This window comes from Gymnodraco acuticeps, unplaced genomic scaffold (assembly GCF_902827175.1).
Source record: "Gymnodraco acuticeps unplaced genomic scaffold, fGymAcu1.1, whole genome shotgun sequence".
In the NCBI taxonomy this organism is placed as follows: Eukaryota; Metazoa; Chordata; class Actinopteri; order Perciformes; family Bathydraconidae; genus Gymnodraco; species Gymnodraco acuticeps.
In genome coordinates this window covers 13,814-34,562 of record NW_022990510.1, presented here as the reverse complement: position 1 = coordinate 34,562, position 20,749 = coordinate 13,814, and the positions used below count along the sequence as shown (strand labels likewise).

At 40.7% G+C, this 20,749-nt stretch overlaps 1 protein-coding gene across 9 annotated transcripts; it reads left to right on the top strand.

Moving 5' to 3' along the window:
• The first annotated feature begins 4,695 nt into the window (after positions 1–4,695).
• On the top strand, positions 4,696–17,237 carry LOC117553162. 9 transcript variants are annotated; one of them, XM_034226984.1, is made up of 14 exons: positions 4,696–4,740; positions 5,522–5,768; positions 5,899–6,004; positions 6,101–6,175; positions 6,392–6,802; positions 6,980–7,084; positions 7,198–7,430; positions 7,510–7,688; positions 8,291–8,384; positions 8,467–8,702; positions 8,919–9,033; positions 9,434–9,547; positions 9,628–9,719; positions 10,144–10,260. In XM_034226984.1, the coding sequence occupies exons 2-12, from the start codon at positions 5,700–5,702 to the stop codon at positions 9,521–9,523; spliced, it is 1,713 nt and encodes a 570-aa protein (XP_034082875.1). In that variant the 5' UTR covers positions 4,696–4,740; positions 5,522–5,699; the 3' UTR covers positions 9,524–9,547; positions 9,628–9,719; positions 10,144–10,260. The 9 variants fall into 9 exon arrangements, with proteins under 9 accessions (XP_034082875.1, XP_034082876.1, XP_034082874.1 ...); XM_034226983.1 differs by lacking the exon at positions 4,696–4,740 and having other exon boundaries at positions 5,179–5,768; XM_034226987.1 differs by lacking the exon at positions 4,696–4,740 and having other exon boundaries at positions 5,190–5,768; positions 6,407–6,802.
• The last annotated feature ends 3,512 nt before the right edge of the window (positions 17,238–20,749 follow it).

The window sequence follows — 20,749 nt, the reverse complement described above, 5'->3', positions numbered from 1 at the left end:
AAAATATACAGTGTGAACAGCTATCTTACCTGGAAACATATACATGTTAGGCTAACGTTGCCTTGGTTACAGAGCCTGTTGTTTATTGCTTTGAATTCTTTAAAACAAATATTATCTTCTTAAATTCATATGGTAGTCAGGAGCATCACATCCTAATGTTTATTGATATATTTAGAGGGAGGGGAGGAAGGTTTCAAAATTCAGATTAGATACATTTCTACCATTTCTTTAATTCATGGTGGTTTCAGTAATCCTATGGTAATTGAGGGCACAAGTAATCTAAAGTACTAATGTAATCTTTATGACTTTCAGAAAGGACAGGAGACCCACAGGTGCCTATCAATGATTGTCAACTGACAGCACAATGAGTCAAAGCACTAGCAGCAGCAGCAGCAGCATGATGATGATGTTAAATGTGTTGTTTTAGGAACATCCATGTAAATAAATGGAATTCAATACACATTGAATAGCATGTCATGCAGTTTGTCTGTGCCTTTTCCTCCGTGTTGTCCTGGCATATCGTCTCCCCCATGGTTTGCTGTGCTGCCTGGGGATGCTCCAATCGCTAAGAGAAAGGAGTATGAATGTAAGGTTTCCCCACTGACACAGAGAGGAGGAAAGAATGGCTGGCTCAAGTCAGCAGGAGCAATTTAACTATCACAAAAGACAACAACAGCAACAACAACATATGTGAGGTAATCATATTTTTCACAAAACGAAGACCACACCATCGGGAAGCTTAACGTCTGTTTAATCAAAATAAAGAACAGGGAGAGGCTTGCAAAGCTCTGAGAGTTGAGACTCAGGTGCAGGGTGAGGGTCTCAGTGGGTATTCAGGCTCCATTGAATCCCCCTGGGGTTCTTGTGCTGAAAGAGGGAGACAGGAGAAAGGGTTAGATACATCTAGCAACCTATAGGATGGGACATTGCTGACCTATTCTAAACTTACCTTGTGTTTTCACTCTCACTTAAGTCCCTCTCCCTTTGCCATCAATCCAAAATCAGCTGAGCTGCAACATAATACAGACAGGTAATAATCAACAGAATCACAAGGACATTATATGGCTCTGCTAAAAACACTCACCCATAAGTTATGTTTTTGTTTACTGTTTGGAAGTCTGAAATATCCACTCTAAATCCATATCAATAGCGATGTATCACACAAATAGCTCTCTTCCTTATTATTGTGTAACGTTAACTATATTATACTAGCTTGAACTCCAAAATGGATATCCTCATTTCACCACCTCCACCCACTACAATCACACACACCAATGTTATATTTAACTAATATGTAACTCCCTCCACCCCGGATAAAAGCACGTTAAGAAGCCCCTTTTCTCTAATTCCACAACGTTGGAGGAAATAACATGAGGAGAACGGATTAATAGGCTGTTCATGGTTAACGTGTGTTAACGCAATTAACGCAAGCTCTATGCCCATTGTAGAACAGGAAACAGAAGTTGGTCCAGGTTCTGGTCAACCCAAAATTGTGATAGAGAGAGAAACATGTTTTGTCATTCTGCCACCTCTAATGCTTACAGCAAGTAATCAATACCTCAGAAGGGTTCATGTAGCTACATGTAGGCTACGGTTTGTTAGCGGTTTGCTTAAACTACCCCTATAGCTATGTTGCCGGCTAGCAAACTCAGGCATCGCAAACAATAACGTGATATCAGAAAACTAGAAATGTATAACTCACCTGACACTGTGGCGTGCTATTCTCTTCATTCGAGTCTGTCATGTCCTGTAAATGCATGTGTAAATGTCAACGATGGATGTGTAATAAGAACGTCAACAGCCTGATGGCAACCGAAAATCCCTCTCTCACTTCAGATAGAAGATATGATTGGAGACGACCAGCCAATCAGAATTGACCTTCTCGAGTTCTCCGATTGGTTGGTTTTGTGGCACATTTGTAACGCTGTGACAACTTGAGCGAGCGCAGGCAAAGCTGAGCGCGCACAGGCTGGAGAGGTCGAGCGAGCGAGGGAGAGAGAGCGCGTGCAGCGGTCTGCTTGCGCACGGAGCAGGAGTTTTATGAGAGAACATATATTTCTCTGCTCAAACATTTTCAAGTGCGCGCTCAATAGCATTTTCTATGCTCAACATGTTTCATTGCGTGCTCAGGATAGAGGCACAAATATAACGCCATAGCTATCAACTCATTCGCTCAAGCCAACCGTGTCCTATCTAGTTAGTTGCGCGTTCACATAAAAGGGGTGGTATCTGGAGCATTCGACCAATCACAAACATGGAGAAGCATACTGACAGCGCAGCGTCATACTTCCTGAATGAAAAGTGAACTTTAATACTAGACATCAGGGTTTCCGCTAGGATTTTTTCTCGCCGGTCAAATGTCCGGGCAGAATTTATTTTACCGGACAAATTTGAAACTTACCGGTCATATTTCAATAATAATAGTAAGAGTTGTGTAGCAGAGTTTCCGTTAGCAGGTAATGACCGGACTATGAGCAGATATGCTTCAGTTTAAAACTCAGTTCACGGGGCTCATTTTTATATTGCTTCAGTCTATAATCGTAACAGATCGAAAAATTCAGATCCATTTTTCAATAAATGATTCCACAAACAACATAATTATTACATTCAAACAAACTACTTGTAGTAGATAACGTACATTATTCAAAAGTTTACATTAACTTTGAATAATAACACGGGAGAAACGGATCCTCTCTTTTCCTCTCTCCCTCCCTCTCTCCTGACAGCCCGTCAGTTTCTCATGCAGCTCCTGCAGCTCGCTAAACAGAGGCGGGGCTTCAGGTGATTATGCAGAGGTGCGTGTCTCGGTCTGACTCAGCAGCTGATCTGATCTCTCTCGCGTGTCCGGTTATACTTCACTCGCGTTTATGTCCATATCGATCAGTTCCAGCTCTCCTGATCGGCCTTTATAGAGAGCACCGATCAAACTATTAAGAGTGAATATCGGCCGATAATGACCAGTGGCCGATCTATCGGAGCCTTCCTAATTATTACCAGACATTTTGACCGGCAGGTTTTGAATTTACCGGTTTTTAATAAATGTTACCAGCTAAAAACCGGTAATTACCGGCTAACGGAAACCCTGCTAGACATATGAAGAAGTTAAACTTTAAACATCCATGACTTAAACACTTGATCCAGGATCAAAGCCACATAGCTGCACCTGCAAGGTGAATACAGCTGGTAACACAACAAGTGTTTGAATGCGTACATTAACAGGTTTATGATATCTCTGCCCCGTCTAAAACACGATCTGACTTTAATTACATTTGACTCGAGAATGTTTCGTCAACTTAATGTGTTGCTTAAAATAATACTTCTGCATACAGTATGTGACACTGTGAGTGTTGCAAGGCCGATACGGCTCAGCTGACTCAGATAAGGAAATATATGATACATTATGATGCATGTGATATGATGTGATATGAATGATAATGGGACACATCGACGTCTGCACTCACAGTGCCGCTGACTGTAGGCTACGTAATGTTACTTTGATCCGGTTACTTATGTTGTGGCAGATATTTAATTAAGCTTTCTTAACATAGCCTAATAGTATAATAGTTCTAATAGTCAGATTGCTCTGAAGATGGGAGGTGATGTTCTATTCATTTTCACATTCACACAGTCAGTGATTTTGGCCGGCCGTCATTCCTGCAACGGCAGTTTAAACTGTATTTCCTCCGCACACTGAGCTCTGATTGGTCAGCAGGCGTGGTGCTTTCGCTGAGTTGATCTCTTATCCTGGAATCTATCCTGCTTCGGAGCACAGACTAGGTTCCAGGATAAGTCACCATGGAGATCTAGCCCGCTAAAAAGTGAACCAGCTTCGTAGTACCGGAAATCCCAGAAGTTATCTTGCTAAACGAAAATCCTGCTTCGTAGTATACCCCGCAGGTTAGGTTGCAGGCTAAGAGCTCAACTCGGTGAAAGCACCGCCTGCTGACCAATCAGAGCTCAGTGTGCGGAGTTTAAAGCGATCAAGTCATATTACAGGAGAAAGGAAATACAGAAAAGCTGCCGTTGCAGGAAAGACGGCCGGCAAAAATCACCGTCTGTGTGAACGTGAACATGAATACAATATCACCTCCATCTTCAGAGCAATCTGACTATTATAACATTAGCGTTAAGAAAGCTTACTTAAATATCTGCCACAACATAAGTACACTGAGTGCAGACGTCGATGTGTCCCATTATCATTCATATCACATCATAATGTATCATATATCTCCTGATCTGAGTCAGCTGAGCCGTATCAGGCCGTGCAACACTCACAGTGTCACATACTCAGCCTGTCCTCCTACGAAAAACGACCAAATAGGTCGATTGTTTTCCGACCCAAATACGACCCATAGCCACGTTTTAAAGTGTAGCACCTCTAGTGGTCGTGTAAGAAACAACATGCTCCCGTCTATTCATTTCTTGCAGCAGTTTATTACGACCTATTGTCATGTTTTAAATTTAGCAACTCCTGGCGGATCGTAATCCCGTGAACTTTAACCTTGGGCATCAATAAAAGTGCGACGAGGCGAAGAAGAAGAAGAAGAAGAAGAAGAAGAAGAAGAATAAGAAGAAGAATAAGAAGAAGAAGAAGAAGAAAATAAGAAGAAAGAAGAAAAGAAGAAGAAGAAGAAGAAGAAGAATAAGAAGAAGAAGAAGAAGAGAAGAAGAAGAGAAGAAGAAGAAGAAGAAGAAGAAGAAGAAGAAGAATTGTTAAAGAGCGTCACAGCTGTACAAGTGGTAAATCTGATTTCTGTATTTCATTTGATTTGTTTACGCTTTTAATTAATCCTGTCGTTTGTCTACAAATCATGTTTAAACACGATATTTCAGTTTTACGTTTTAGGGCTGGCCCGTGGCATAGGCAGTATATGCGAATGCTTGTTGTTAGCAATAGCATGGCTGCAAAGGTTAGCACTTAGCTTAGGTACAGATGCGCTAACGGATATGTATTGCAATATAAGAAGGTTCTTCTGCAACAAGTTGGAGGGAGAGTTTTCTCCTTCGCACAAAAGGAGCTAAAATCTTGCCTAAAAACAAAACCCTTTGTAGCACGTGACATAAAACATAACAATGGCAAAAGTATGTATATTCAGCTAACCAGACCAGGACATGATATGACCTTAAACAATGCGAAAGGAAATGGCATTTTAATAATAATAATAATAATAATAATAATAGACATTTACATGGCGCTTTTCATAATGCACACACTTTTTTTTTCTTCTAAATGTCACCTAACATGTTGCATTAATGATAGTTAAGGTAAGTTCAACACTTTAATATAATCAGGTCATAGTAGTTTTACTACTTTAAACATTCGCTAATTCAACTTAAGTTTTGTGAAGCCATCACATCTAGTTAAAAAGAGAAATATATTTCCCTGTAATTACTGATTTACCTGGGACTTGATTGACATTGGTGCCTGTAGTTTTATTTAGACAAATGTTTATTTATGAAACAACAATTAAAAGACATGGTAGCACAACTAATCTGAGTTAATCTGTTTGTTATTTTTCAGGTCATCCATCAATTCAATTATTTGAAATAGCCTATTATCATAAAAAAATCAACGGTTCTTTTCAGAGCCATATTCTTCTTCACCCCTCTCATTTTCTTGTCTTTTGTTTTGTTTTTCTCCCTCGCTGTATGTCAGTTCATCCTTTGTTTGTTGTTGCCCTTTTTACCCTCACTTAAAAATGGCATCCAAGCAACTAAATGAATGGCTAGAGGCAGGGAAAGCCCTCTCAGATGAGTTGGCAAATAAGGCAAGTACAACATTATCCAAATATGTATTATAACATTTACTCAAATGATAAAAGACACACACATTACAAAGATTTGTGTGCAACAATTAAGGGATATATCTAATCTCTTTTATATATTAATATACCAAAGAAACCGAAGAAACCAAAGAAAATAACGCAAGGATCAAATATGTCCTGGAGGAAGAGGGACCTGGATGGGAACATTCTACCCCAACATTGGAATAAGAATCGATCTGGTCTGTACAATATCATCTAGTTCTAGTGTTTCATTAAGTTTTAATGTCGTTGGTCTTCAATAATGTTTCCTATATCATCGTACTTTGTTTATGCAGTTAAACCTTCCAGCTCTCTGGAGTCCCCAGAGGTCGAGGAGACACATGAGATTCCTCTACAGGTCCCAAGTCTTGGTATGCACAATGAATTCTTAAATTATCCTTCAACTTGAAATGTAGCTAATTGTTTATAGTATGTAATCGCTGTGTTCATGATACATTTTAAAGTGAAAAGCCATCAACAAGTCCTCCAACTAATACGACCAAATAGGTCGATTGTTTTCCGACCCAAATATGTATAAGTATGGAATATCTTTTTTTAATTAAACTAAATTCCATGATTTGTTTTATATTTTGTTATTTTAGATCAACATCTTCTCACACTGAGAAACCTGTTGGGTTCTCTCACTGTCCCTGCATCATCAGAAGAAACACCCACTGTAACAACATGGACCCAAAGACAGTTGAAACGTGAACAAAAATTCAGAGCTGCAATGCCAGAGCTCCTTCATTTGAAATTGGCTGCAGAGATTGTCACTAAACGTTCCTGTCTCCAATGCAAAACTGCTGATGCTGTGGTCCGGTGCTTGGACTGTGTTCCACCAGGAACTCCCTTTCTTTGTCCGGCATGTGACCCAATTATCCATGGCAAAAATGTCTTCCATGACAGGGAAGCCATGATTGATGGGTTTTACAGACCTATTCCTCCCACATCCTTAGTGGTTGTGGATGAAAGTGGCCAATATGGACTCTGTGAACAAGGTGGGTTCAAATAGTTTATTACATATTCCCTTACCATGGTTTCCTAATGTGCACTACATATACAGCGGCATCATTTTCACCATGTCGGAAGTTTGCTTTAACTATTCAAATGTCTCAATTTGTATTGACTACATGTCCTAACATGCATATGAATCTCTGAAATTGTCTTTGCTACAGTGTGTCTGCTTCCAATTCCTCCACCATCCCAAATCTGCTTCTGTGGTCCAAGCCAAGATTTCACCATCATCCCAGGAAAGCAGACCGTGTTGGTGACTATCAATGGTTTGTTGCCACCAGAAGACGATGTGGTCAAGCAAAAATACAGGATTACTATTATACTTTTGTCCTGCGTTGCATAGATACCTGTCAAATTGCACATTTATATTTTTTCTCAGGTCCATACAACGTTTGCCTGCCTTCTGTGTGCTGTCCAACTTGTTCCACCAAATGGTCCCCGAGCATAGGTGACTTGCTTGGATACAAATACTGGCCAGCAACCGACAGCTGCAAAATTATTTTTAAGTTTGATGTGTTCACATCATTCGAGCAAATGAAATTGGCCAGCCCAGCATTATCCCAGCAAGTATTTATAAAAATGCTTGAACATCGATCGTTTTCCACAGGAAGGGTAAGAATAAAATGTGGTTTTCAAGATTTTTGAATACCAAACTTTGAATTAACAAAATGAATACCATTCTTGTTTCCAGACAGGCAGAATCTGTAGCGATACCTTCCACAGAGTCTTTCGGGAGTTTGCCTTCTGTAATTACAGACAAGAAGATCTGTGCCTGGTGGAGCCCTTTAAATGCCCAGCATGCACACCTGACATGCTGGCTATTGCTGTAGATGGCAAGAGAAAGCATTATCGCTTCAAGAAGTCCAGAGGGTCAGTGAAATCATATTCTCATTTTAGTTGTTGTTTTATTGACTAAGCTGAATGTCTTTGCTGAAATGTTGAACTTTCCCCAACTTTCCAATTTTTTTATTTATTTTTATTTTCCAAAGTTTGTAGACCATCAGAAAACAATAGTTGGTTTGTAATTACACATAATTATATCAATCCAATTCATAAACATTATTGTATATGACGCCTGTAAAGTTAGCTCAACTTTAAAATGTTAAATGGTTGACGTTAGTTGGATATGTTGGAGCTAAGAACCAGCTTTGGATATAATCGCTTCATGATAAATGTATTAAATTGTCCAGGAACCTTTTTCTCTGCCTTCCTCTGCCCTATTCCATGCCCAGCAATATAAAGGATGTACTTTTATTTGTACCTTTCTACAAGAAGTCAGTAAACTTTTCACTAATGTTAAATAATGGTGACAAAAGGCTTTACACAAAATTACAGATCAAATTCACAAAGGCCTTTTCCACATTTATGAAAAATTGATAGCAAAAGCAAATTGCCCACATTAAATAGAGGACACAATCAAACTTATGTATGTATGATAATGTTGCTTACAATTTCTTTCTCGAATTTCGCAGGACAGATGAACCGTCTCTATTTGATGGACTGTTCATTGCCCAGGACAGTAAAGTGTCTGCCTTTGTCGACAAAATCAGGAGCCAGATGACGATTGTAAGAATCTATTCAACCCACTAACCCTTTTATTTATTTTACTTAGCACAGGGTTAAATGTAACAGATTGTGTCTATTTCAGAAAAGTGGTCGTGATGTTTGTGGACCGGCAACATTCACAGCTTGCAGAGAAACCTCACACAAGTCCAGGGCCAAGGTGGACGAGGAAGGCCTGCAAATAGCTGTGTGCAGACATGGCATCTTGCTACAAGGCCTAAATCACTACCGTGGTGAAATATATGCCTACCCAATGTTCCTGCAGAAGGAGCTGGCTGAAGTTGCGAATGCAACATTCTTTTGTATGGATGTTGCCTGCAGGTAGTTATAACTATTGCAAAATGCAAAGTGTTTGTGTGAAACGTGTTATCTATTTAATTATTGCACATCCAGTAGATGTAAAGCAAAAAAGCATTCATTTGGATAAATGCTGATGTTGGTTACAAGGATTGTACTGGTAATTTTAAGGACCTGATTTATCTTTTTACTATTATGCCATCATGCAACTGGAAAAGCTAATTGATTTTGTCATTACAGGTACTGGCCTTATTTGGAGAAGATGGCAGCAAAGTTGCCAGAGCTCCAACCACTTACAGAGATTAAACCTTTTCTCTCTGTAATGCACGCCAAGGCCCACACAGGCAAATGCGAGGTACAGTATGCAAGTTAAACATTTGTGTGACTAGATTCAAATGTTTTAGAAATTGTAGTGCACATAAGAATATCATGTAGTATATTCTATTCAAGCCTGTGGAATAATTGTAATAGTTACAAATGTTGACAAAATTGTTACAAAACAGACTGTCACAAGGATAGGCTTCCAAAACCCATTATGTTGTTTTAGTAAATATATCCGCACTGTAGAAATAATGAATGAACAGAGCTTCAAATAACTGCAGTTGTGACATTGTAGCTCAAAGCATAATTCAATCTCAGAACATTTTAACTTTCTGAAATTTCTCCTGACACTGATGTTAACTAAAGATGTACAGTACAAGAAATTATAATATTGAACTAAATATCTAGATCTCATTGTTTATGATTCTGAGCAGGTGAAGTGGGCAGAAGCCAGGAAGGTGCTGGAAATACTGTTGACGAGGAAGTGGAACAGGTTAACAGCTTCCTCTCAAGGGCAGCTCTGACAACAAAATACATGACCAAATCAGGTTGGTAGAGGAAAACAAATAGTTTTAAGCAGTGCCACATTGTAAAGCTGATGTGAATTCTCATGTTTTTGTGTTTACAGCTAGAGCAGATATGATAACCGTGCTGGCTATGCAATGGAACCACAGGAAGGTGGAGAATCTCCACAAGACACTCTCAAAGAGATTTGTCAAAGTAAGACGTCCATGCTGCATTTCAAAATGTACATTAAGAATATCTGAGTTTCTTGTTGTAGTAATTTAACACCATCCTTAGCTACATGTTGTTGAATAAAATATATTCTGCAATAATTTCATTATGATGGTGCTGCCATGGCACACTGCTCTGCCAAGAGAGTCTCTGTTCTGTTGTTTGTAATTAAGCACTATAGGTTGATTCATCTGAATTTCTGTATAATAATAATCATGTTAATCCTGCTTGATCTTTTAAAAAAAGAAAAGGGACTCTAAGGTGATACTTGCCAACCTTGAAGAGAAGGTGTTTAGCATTTCATGTTGTTGTCTGGTCAGTTAATGTTCATAAAGGAATTCAGTATAAAACAACCTTCTCAACCAACTGGAACGCATATTCACTTTCTGCTTTTAAACATTCTAACCAGACTACACAGAGAGCACAAACTGAAGTGGACAATCTTGAGAGTCTCAAGCAAGAGCTGAACATCTCCCTGGAGGACACGGAGCAGTGGGTGTTGGAGGTCAAGCAATGGGCAGCCACTGGTATGTTATATGATCACTGTGGTATAGATTTGGTTCCATATTTCCAAACATTTGGCTTCATGTTTTATGATTATACCTGGTTGTTTCTGTTTTCAAGAGAAACATGGAGGCCAGAGCAGCCAGGAGGAGCTCCAGAGAGAAATAGATGACATTATTTATTCCCTCCGAAGAAAGAAACACGACCTCTATCGACAAAATGGTATTTATTATTACGTTATCTAGAAACAATATTTGTTTCTTGTTGTTGTTATTGTTAGTATTATTATTATTTTTACTTTACAGACAGCAACCAAACAAGGCAACGCAAACGGAGAAGACTGACAGAGCTCAAGAAGAAACTCAGAGAGAGGATACTGCAGTACAACACCATTGATACCTGTACAGAGACAATTGACACAGAAGCAGCATGCAGTCTGTCTGAGGATGTCATTCTGCCCTGGGAGATGGTAAGAAACAACTTGTTTTTGTTTGCCCTAGATATTCCATAAATGCAGTTGTAGTACTAGAATACAATCACCAATGTAACACAGAGCTGTCAACATAGGTGTCACAAATCATCATGATCACAACAAAGCATTTTGAAATAATTATATTGAAAGGTCTGTATGATGTTGCCCTATCAAGTCTTAATAGTCATGCTATAGTCCAGGGGTGGCCAACCCGCGGCTCTCGAGCCGCATGCGGCTCTTTGCCTAGTTTCATGCGGCTCTTCAGTTCATATCGAATTGTATATGTGTGAGTTTGGGGGAGAGACACTGACTCCTGACTAGTGTTGCACGGTGTACCGATACTTGAAAGGTACCGCGATACCCTGCCGTTAAAAATGTTACGATTCCTCCGTTTCATTAGTATCGGTACTTTAAGAATGACGGGGGAAAGTACTCCGTTGAGAAAGCGCCGTTTTAATAAGAGCCGTGTGTGTTCAGCGCTCTGCTTCCACTCCCTGCACTGCAGCCGTGCCTGCAGTCCCGCCCCTCTCAAGCACGCTCTAAGTCCCTCCCCTCTCTCGTGCACGCGCTAGCTGCCAGAGCATGTGAGAAAACGAGAAGCATGGCTGCAAGTGGGAGTGCAGCTGCCGCTGCGCCTCGGCTTGTTGACAAAAAAGACGCCAGAAGCGAAATTTGGAAGTATTTGAGCTATATCTCTGACAGCAGTGCTTGAATTGGAATGAAAAAGGTGCCAGTACTCTAAAATCAGCAACTTTTTCAAGTCAATTTTATATATACAGCCCACAAACAAGAATTTGGCTACTATAATGCTGGTGGGTTTGTCTCTTTACTACTGTATATTTTAGAAAGGTTCACTGTACTTAACATTTTTTATGATAGGCAGCGGATATGGCTAAAGCTCAGTAAGGTCAATATTAACTGAAAATATAGCAATCAAAGTCTAGATCTTCTGCTGAAGACACATGAAGCAGAGACCTTTCAGGTGAGAGCCCCTCTGGTGGTGTTCAACATTAATGACAAGGAAACAAAGCTCTGGTCAGAAGCATTTTTATAAAAAGCTTTAACAAAATTAAGTATTTCTGTACATTTTGAATGCAATCTAACTTTCCAACTCAGAAAACGAAAAACGAAAAAGTGCCAAAAGTCTTCTCACATGGCTGAGCTGCTTTGCAATATACTTCACCACTGAAGAATACAAATATGTATAAAGTAAACTATGATGCAATCTAACTTTCCAACTCAGAAAAATGATAAAGAGCATGAACAAAGAACATGTAAAAACAAATGCAAAATTTGCACAATCTAAAATGAGAAACTGTAACTGCAAGTAACAAAGTCTGAGCCATGGTAAAGAGTTACATTGAACACCAAGCTGATCAGATAACTCCCTGGTTGGTCTGAAGTCCTTCTATCTCCAGGATCTGTACAAATCGGCACATTATGCCAAAAGTCTTCTCACTGGGTGAGCTGCTTTGCAATATACTTCACATTGTTAGAAAAGGCTCCAGAAGGCCTTGGGGACATCAGTATCAGGGGCTGGAGCTGGACAGGCTCTTTCATCAGCACTTCTCCTTCCCTTTGCCAGCCAGGACCTCACATACTGTTCCGGATTGAACTGTCCTAGTGATGGTCCATTACATTTAATGAAAACCAGGCTGGACAGTCGGCTGACAGAGAGAGCGTTCCTTTTTGCAGTAAGGATATCGTTCATGCAGCTGAATGCCCGCTCACACTCACTAGTGGAGACAGCGATGGTTCGGACTGCTTTCAGTAGAGGCTCCATGGCAGCAGGTGTACGGGATGCCCTGGTTTCCTTGTATTCGCGAAAGCCCTGAACAGTCTCTCTTCTGTCCACTTTCAGCACTTCGCACAAACGTAGCACCTCTACGTCCCCATACTGTACGTCTAACTCCTCTTCAGGCCAACTTCCAGGATGGATAACTTTCATGTCCTGGATTAGCTGATTGTCCCGGGCCTCCCGGCCATGTAATGGGATTTCTCTTGTGCTGACATGAGAGGAGGTTGTGGAAGTCATTCTGTGTCTCAGATTCTCTACCATACTGCGGAAAAACTGACCTGCATGAATCTGTACAAGCCTGCCATTCTCACGCAGGGCAACACCCTTGAAGGACTTCTCAGCTAGAGCTGTATGAACTGTAGTCATGTGTGGGCCAGGCATGGTGACCATGGATTCAAAAACTCGTATTTCTCGAGTTAAGAGCCTATCTGCTGTAGGCAGTGTCATCTCTCTTTTTTGGAGTTGCCGAGAGAGGTCGCTGAGCTCTGTGAGCGCATCGTACATCAGTCCCAGATTGCTGACAAACGTTGCAGGTGTGAGCACATCATCCAGGCCCTTGTACTTTGCTCTGTCTCTGGAATCCCTGCTCGTGTCGTTTGCAGCATTTGTGAAGTGATCATGAAGCACTCGGTAGTTTTCCCAGACTGCTCTGACGCTCCTTTCACTTGAAGCCACCCAGCGGATGGACAAAACACGCCCTATCACCAGGAGACGCTGTCCGACTGCTTGCGCACACTGCGCTAACTGCCTCTGATTTTTGGGGGAGGCATGGAACAAGGAATAGAGTTTGTCAAAAAAGATCTGGAAATGATTGAGCCCTGAGACCTCCTTGACCACATCCCCAACTGCCAGCTCTAGACGATGATTGGAGCAGTGCCACACAAACAGGCTTGGGAATTTACTACACAACTGGGTAGCAACGCCTGTTCTCTTCCCTAGCATGACTGAAGCCCCATCACATGCAAAAGAAACGAAACACTGACCTAAAAAGTCCTCGTTAAAATCTCTTCCAAGACACTCCATTAACGCCTTTGTGATGTCATCAGCCGTTGTTCCATCCAACTCGATCAGCTCCCAAAAAAACGTTTCGGGCTCAGCATCAGCTAATGCTGAGCGTAGACACACAACAAGCACCGTTTTACCACTAATAGTGGTAGATTCATCGACCAAAACACAGAGTTTTCTTTGGTTTTCTGTAATGTCTTTTGCCATTTTTTTCTTCAGCTCATGAGCTATGTGGTCGATGATTTCGCCACAGGTTTTATTGGAGTGCAAAACCCTGCCCACGTTCAGCCCATTCAGTTTCTGTACATTCAAATCAATTGGCATGTCTGTGAATGGCCGGCTATGTTTGCCAATTTTATATGTTCGAAAAACTCTGATAGTGGTGTCTAATTCAGATTTATGCATAGACTGCACTTGATGTTGAATAGTTTCACATGAAGCAGATGTAAGGATGTCAGCAGCTTTTACATGGGCTTGTGATTCTTTATGTTCTTTGATTTTTTTTCTCAGGCTAGCTTGTTGTTTGCCCTTGTCAACACCGAAATGAGACACTGCACACTCACCCCATTCAGTTGACAGTTTCAGTCCTTGTCCAGTGTGTATTCCCAAAGATTTGACATCTCTGCATATCCCACATCCTAGCTTCTTATATTTAAGAAGGAGCCATGCATTGGTCTTGCAAACATATTGCACCTGGTCCGTTGTCCAGCAGTCAGGTGCATCGCTTTGCCCGGTGTTGGTGGTGGCAGTTGCGCCAGCAGCAGCTAACGTTAGAGGCTCTGGAGGAGGCGGCGGAGCTAGTGCTAATGCTAATGCACTAGAACTTGGAGCAGGAGGATCAACCAAAGAAAGCTCCCCATCAGACACAATTTCCAACACAGGCACAGCATTCTCTGTATTTGAAGTTTCTTCCGGCGACAACCGCTGTCTTTTTGCACTTTTATTAATCCACGCTAACATTTTAGAAATGCTAATTTGTGACGTGACTTGCTTTCCTTCTCTCGGGGGCGTGCCTGCTCTGTTCTATCACTCTACATAGCCACCCACTGGGTGGGAGTTGCACTGCATAAACACAACACACGTGCATCTAGGTATGTAAATTGTAAAGCATTAAAACATGGTTTTACTAACAGTTTTCAGTATGTTGTTACTTCGGCATTATTATTATTATTATTATTTTGAAACGTGTATTACTATTAAATCACGGTCAAATAGGTTAATTTTGACAGTCGTTTCCACCACAGTATTTACATGGAGAAGATAAGCCCCGCCCCCTCTCCAGCACGTTCTGTTTGAATGACAGGAGTAAACAGCTGACAGCCGCTGTGAAACTCCAGCGGTTAGAGCGATGAGAATGTCCGTTCGGCACCTCATGACCCATCTACTGAGTACCGGGCGGCTGTATATATGTATATGGATGTATAATAAGAACGGCGGGAGAGTGTTGAGTACTGGCACGGTGCATGAGTACCGGAGTACCGCCAGCATGCCGGTACTGAGCAAGAAGTGCCGGTACTCCATGGGTCAGAACCAGAAGTGCCGGTACTGCGTACCGGTGAGTACCGGCCCAATTCCAGCACTGTCTGACAGTGAGGGCAAGCCTACGGACACCACGAGGCCTGTCTGTAAGAAATGTATTAATTTTATTTAATAGGAAATCTTGTCATTTATTTAATTTATTGTTCTCATTGTTTAAAAGTTTGTGTTATGGTTATGGTTCTGGTGTGAAATAAAGCACAATAATTACATTTAAGACTGTTTTTTAAGAAAAGTATCGAAAAATAATCGGAATCGCAATTCTTGACTTGGTATCGAAACCAAAATGTTGGTATCGTGACAACACTAGCTACTCCTGACAGTTAAACCTGATATTTAGTAGGTCTGTTAAGTATTAACGTAATTTGGCCGGTCAAAGTTGTTTGGGCTCGGATAAAATCGCTCCGTTACTTTCGTCCCGTGTTACTTTCGTCCCGGCTCCCGGTGTGTATGTGTGGTGTCAGGTGTCAGTATGAGAGGATGACAGCAAGTCTAATTTTGATGTGGCCCAAGAGCCAATCACAATAATACCTGCGATGCAGTGAACCAATCACCTTTGAGGGGGGGAAACCTATCGTTGATTAAACACTATCCAGTGTTTCCCCTACCATTGTTTTGGAGGGGCGCTGCGCCCCGCCAACGGAGCCCCGCGCCCCCCCCCTGAAATTGAAGGTGTTTAAAAAATATATATAATTTTTTTTTTTAAATATATATAGCACCAAATTGCAAATAATCTATAACTACTGTCACTTTTCACATTGAACATGTGCTCTTTTATTAAATAAACTAAACGCTTTCATTTTAAGTTGTGAATTTAGTGTTTTTGACCCTAAGAAACACTGATGCATTAATCAATAACAATAATCCACAACTCCTCTCTCTGCTCCAGAGGATTTAAAAAATATATATCCCAATGCCACAAAAATGCATCAGTGACGTGGTTGAAATATTGTCTCCAGAAAACAAAAAAACGGAAACAAGCGGTATCAGTGCCTCTGTGTTTGATGTGGCTCTTTGCAGTAACATAGAAAAAATGTGGCTCTTAACCTCTGACTGGTTGGCCACCCCTGCTATAGTCTCACTGGGACAGGCACATCTATGGAAACAGTAAAACCCTTCCTGACCACCCTGAACTGCATACTAATGTTGAATCTCAAGACATACTGAATGTAATTCTGCCAACATAGACAGAATTGAAAAAATTCAGCAAGCGGCGAGGTTGGACATTTTTTACCAGATTTCAAGGTTTTGGGCAATTTAAGTTAAAAAGATTGAATGCAAACGGATATTATTTGTTTTATTAGCCTTACCATTGTGTTTGTGTTGTCATATTTTGTGTTTTTTCCATTATAGTGGTGAACCTACGCACAAAGAGGCGACTTTTTGACCAGGTTATGCTGGTCAGGCGTATGGAAGAGGAGAAAGTCATCATTGTGAAGGAGATGACCCACTATTGTCAAAATCTGAGGCAGGCACTGGACAAACTGGACCACCTCCTTCATCAGACAAAAGACGACATCAGGAACCAAAGTATGTTCCACAAATACCGATTTATAACATTTGCCACTGCCCCTTCTGGTCAGTGTCAAACGTCTGTCACTGAATAGCATCTGTAATGATTGCATTTTTTCTGAATCACAAATCTTTTTAGCTAATATACAGCCTCGGAGTTAAACATTAAAATTGCTTATATGGAACCAACATCAATGCTAATTAAAAGTTGCCTTACATAGACTGTCATTTTGTCTTTTTATTTTAGTTTCTCCAAGCGATATAACAGAAGAGGGATACAGGGGACTGCACTGCTGTCTTTTACACCATCAATATCTTCTGGAGCAGAAACTGAGCAGAGTCACCAGCACCTACAGCTGTATTGGCACGGACTCGTCTTTTCTCATGATGGAGGAAGACATTGAAGACGTTGATGAGGACAACGAACAGGACGGTGATGAGGACAACGAACAGGACGGTGATGAGGACAACGAACACGACGGTGATGAGGACAACAAACAGGAAGGTGATGAGGACAACGAACAGGACGGTGATGAGGATAACGAACACGACGGTGATGAGGATAACAAACAGGAAGGTGATGAGGACAACAAACAGGACAACGAACAGGACTTAACAAGTCTATTGTATTGTGTTGTATGCATGTGAACGTATTAAAACGAGTATTACGATTTAATGGCTTGTTTATTACCTTTTTTTTGTATTATCCTGCTTTGCATTTACTATGTCTGGTATTCAACTAAATGCCATTAGCAGTTATCAGTCACCTTCGGATCCGAGTTACCTCGAGGGCCGGAGGTTCCCCACCCCTGGTATAAGGTTTTGGTGATTACCCTTATTATCATGATCTGTTTAATTAACCAATGCTTACATCCAAAGAATGTGTCTAGATTTTACTCCTACAGACACACACTAACAATACAAATGGACCTAAGTAATACACTCACCGGCCACTTAATTAGGTACACCTTGCTAGGATGGGTTGGACCCCCATCTGCTTTCAGAACTGCATTAAGTCTTCATTGCATAGATTACACAAGGTAGGCTACTGGAAACATTCCTCAGAGATTTTGCTCAATATTGACCTGATCGCATCACGCAGTTGCTGCAGATTTGTCAGCTGCACATCCATGACTCAAATCTCTGGTTCCACCATATCCCAATGGTGCTCTGTAGGATTTGGATCTGGTGACTGTGGAGGCCATTTGAGTAAAAGTCATTGTCATGTTCAAAACCAGTTGGAGAATATTTGAGCTTTGTGACACGGTGAGTTATCCTGCTGGAAGTAGCCATCAGAAGATTGGTACACTGTTGTCATAAAGGCATGGACATGGTCAGCACAACCCGGTATCAAGGCAAGACGTGAACATGTGACGATTTACCATGCTGGGAGACGTGAAGATGTCACGATGTTGTCCCTTCAAACGTGACAATTACACAGTATTGTTAACATGGCCCAACCAGTGGAGATATACCCGGAAATGCCAAGCAAATGCTACCCCTACGGTCGGTTGTTATTATTATCAATATTAATAAAATAATGATTTAATTTGTAATAGTCACACTCGATTTCGCCGATTTTCTTGATTTGCTGGTCGACACCTCTTTTAGCAGAAACAAAGGCTACATTAATTTATTAAATCGATGTTAATCTGTGGATGTGGAATTAACGGACGTGACGTTGTGCGTTTGTGTTACCAGGCAACAGCTTCGGTTCATGTTAATTTACAAACTCTTCAACTCGAACAGTAGTCATATTTAAAAACATTTTATATGGCCTCACGAAATACTTTAATGTAAATTTAAATGTGAAGGAATGTGTGTGTATAACAAAATACATCTGTCAAAAACAATACCGGAAACAGACCTCAGCTCGGTGATTCGATGGTTTAGCCGCAATGCACGTTGGGAAATGGTGTTTATGCGATGTGAAATCCGAAAACATTAAAATAATACTTTATTCCGAGTGTGCTTGCTTTTCTCTTTGAAAGTCATCACATAACGGCATTGTAATACACGGTTCGGCTGCATTAAATATTACATATCTGCCGTAGTTCTGTATTTATAGAGCCCTGATGAGAAGACCTCTAGACAAACATGAGGAACTGAAAACGTGACGTGGATCATAAATATATCAGCCATTAAACAACATCTTACATTTCTCTTCACACAATACGTCTCCTTGCAGTATCAACACTAATTCGGCTGACTTTTATATTTGATCCAATTGGTAGATAGGCTGTATTTACACCATAAAGGTGCACAGCTGATAGAAAGGGACACCTAGTGGTTAAAGCACGTTATTGAATTGTATTATTAGGGCCCGAGCACGAGAGTGCTAGGACCCAACGGCGTCCTAGCACGAAGTGCAAGGATACCTATTGTTATTCGTGGTATTATTATTATTATTCCATATTTCAATGCTTATTTTCAGGCCTTTAGGATGCTGAGAAAGTTGTATAATTTTGCACAGATTCCAGAATCGGTGAAAAATTTGATATTCTGGAGTCAATGTGTTCAAATTGTCCAACATGCTCTCTAGCGCCACCTATGGCCATTTCCGTTTTTGGAAAGATGTACAAAGTCGCACCGTAACTCCAAATGACCTGAAATTTTTCACACTTACTCGGGTGGACCTGCTCTACATATAATGTCCAGGTACCCTTAAGCTCCGCCTACTTTATTTTTTTTAAATTAGCATAATTTGAAAAACAGTTAAATATTCACTTAAATTTCAAATTTTGGTTTTTCAACACCAAACTCAGTATACAGTATTGCCGGAGGGTCAGACACATTATCGTAGGAAATGAGCATGTTCAGTTGATAAATGTGGTCGTCATTACTCTAAATGTCTTCGCAAAAAGGCGGGGCTTACATACAAATGCTCATAACTCATCAACAATGTACCAAAAAAACACACATTTTGGTGGTAAGGTTCAGTCTGTATTGGGGAAGAAGCACAACAAGTAATTTCCATTTTGGACTATAGGGGGGCGCCAAAAACATGACAAATGTCTAACTCATTAACTGATGGACGAAATATTTTTCTTTTTTTGTAGACATACTCTGGGGATGAGTATGGACTTATATTCAAAGTGTCACAACGAATGACAAATGTGGGCGTGGCCTGTACTTTTTTTTTTATGACGATGAGCTAAAATGGTTTTCGTTACGCAAAAATTGGTACACGAGTCACAGCCCACGACCTTTTCCATAATGTAAAAAAAAAACGTACATTTTCAAAAAAAACTGCTCACTAGCGCCCCCTATTGTGTGGTAGTCGCATATAGTTTCTCAGAACTTCACGAATTTTGGCACAGACATTCCTCATGGAATTGCGGAAATATTTGTACATACATTCCATTAGCCCCGCCCCCCAAAAAGTCGGCCATTTTGAAATATGTGCGTTTTTTATGCATTTTAAGCACATTCGTGCGGATTCCTCCTAGGGGAATGATCGGAAAAATTCCAATCCAGGACACGTTCAGCCCCTATCCAATATGATACTTAATGGAGAAGAACATTTTTGATAGCTCAATCGTGGAGGTCGTAAGCTAACAGCGAATACACCATTGTTGACGATTTACATGTCGCAAATTACTCCAAATTACTCGGATATAGTTAATCCGATATTCACGAAACGCTGTATACATATTGCTATTATGATTGCACACATATTTCAAATTGCCTTCCATTAGCCCCCGCCCCCCAGAAAGTTGGCCATTTTTTTAAATGTGCCGTTTTCAGCCATTTTACGCACGTTCTTGCGAACTCCTCCTAGGGGAATGATCGGAAAAAATCCAATCCAGGACAAGTTCAGCCCATTTCCAATGTGATGCTAAATTGCTAACGAATAGTCGATCGCTCAAACGACGACTTCGTAAGCGAACGGAGAACTTTCCATTTTTTACGATTTACATGTCCCAAATTACTCCAAATACTCGCGTATACTTTTTCCAATATTCACGAAACGCTGTATACATATTACTATTATGATTGCACACATATTTCAAATTGCCTTCCATTAGCCCCGCCCCCCAGAAAGTCGGCCATTTTAAAAAATGTGCGGTTTTCAGCCATTTTATGCACGTTCTTGCCAACTCCTCCTAGGGGAATGATCGGAAAAATTCCAATGCAGGACAGGTTTAGCCCCTATCCAATATGATACTTAATTGAGGAGCACATCTT

Bases quoted from the DNA above. Each gene is read 5' to 3' on its own strand.
- LOC117553162 (XM_034226984.1), top strand. From the start codon at position 5,700: ATGGCATCCAAGCAACTAAATGAATGGCTAGAGGCAGGGAAAGCCCTC. The intron at 6,005-6,100 runs GTCTGTACAATA...TTGTTTATGCAG, and splicing joins TTGGAATAAGAATCGATCTG to TTAAACCTTCCAGCTCTCTG. The intron at 7,689-8,290 runs GTCAGTGAAATC...CGAATTTCGCAG, and splicing joins CGCTTCAAGAAGTCCAGAGG to GACAGATGAACCGTCTCTAT.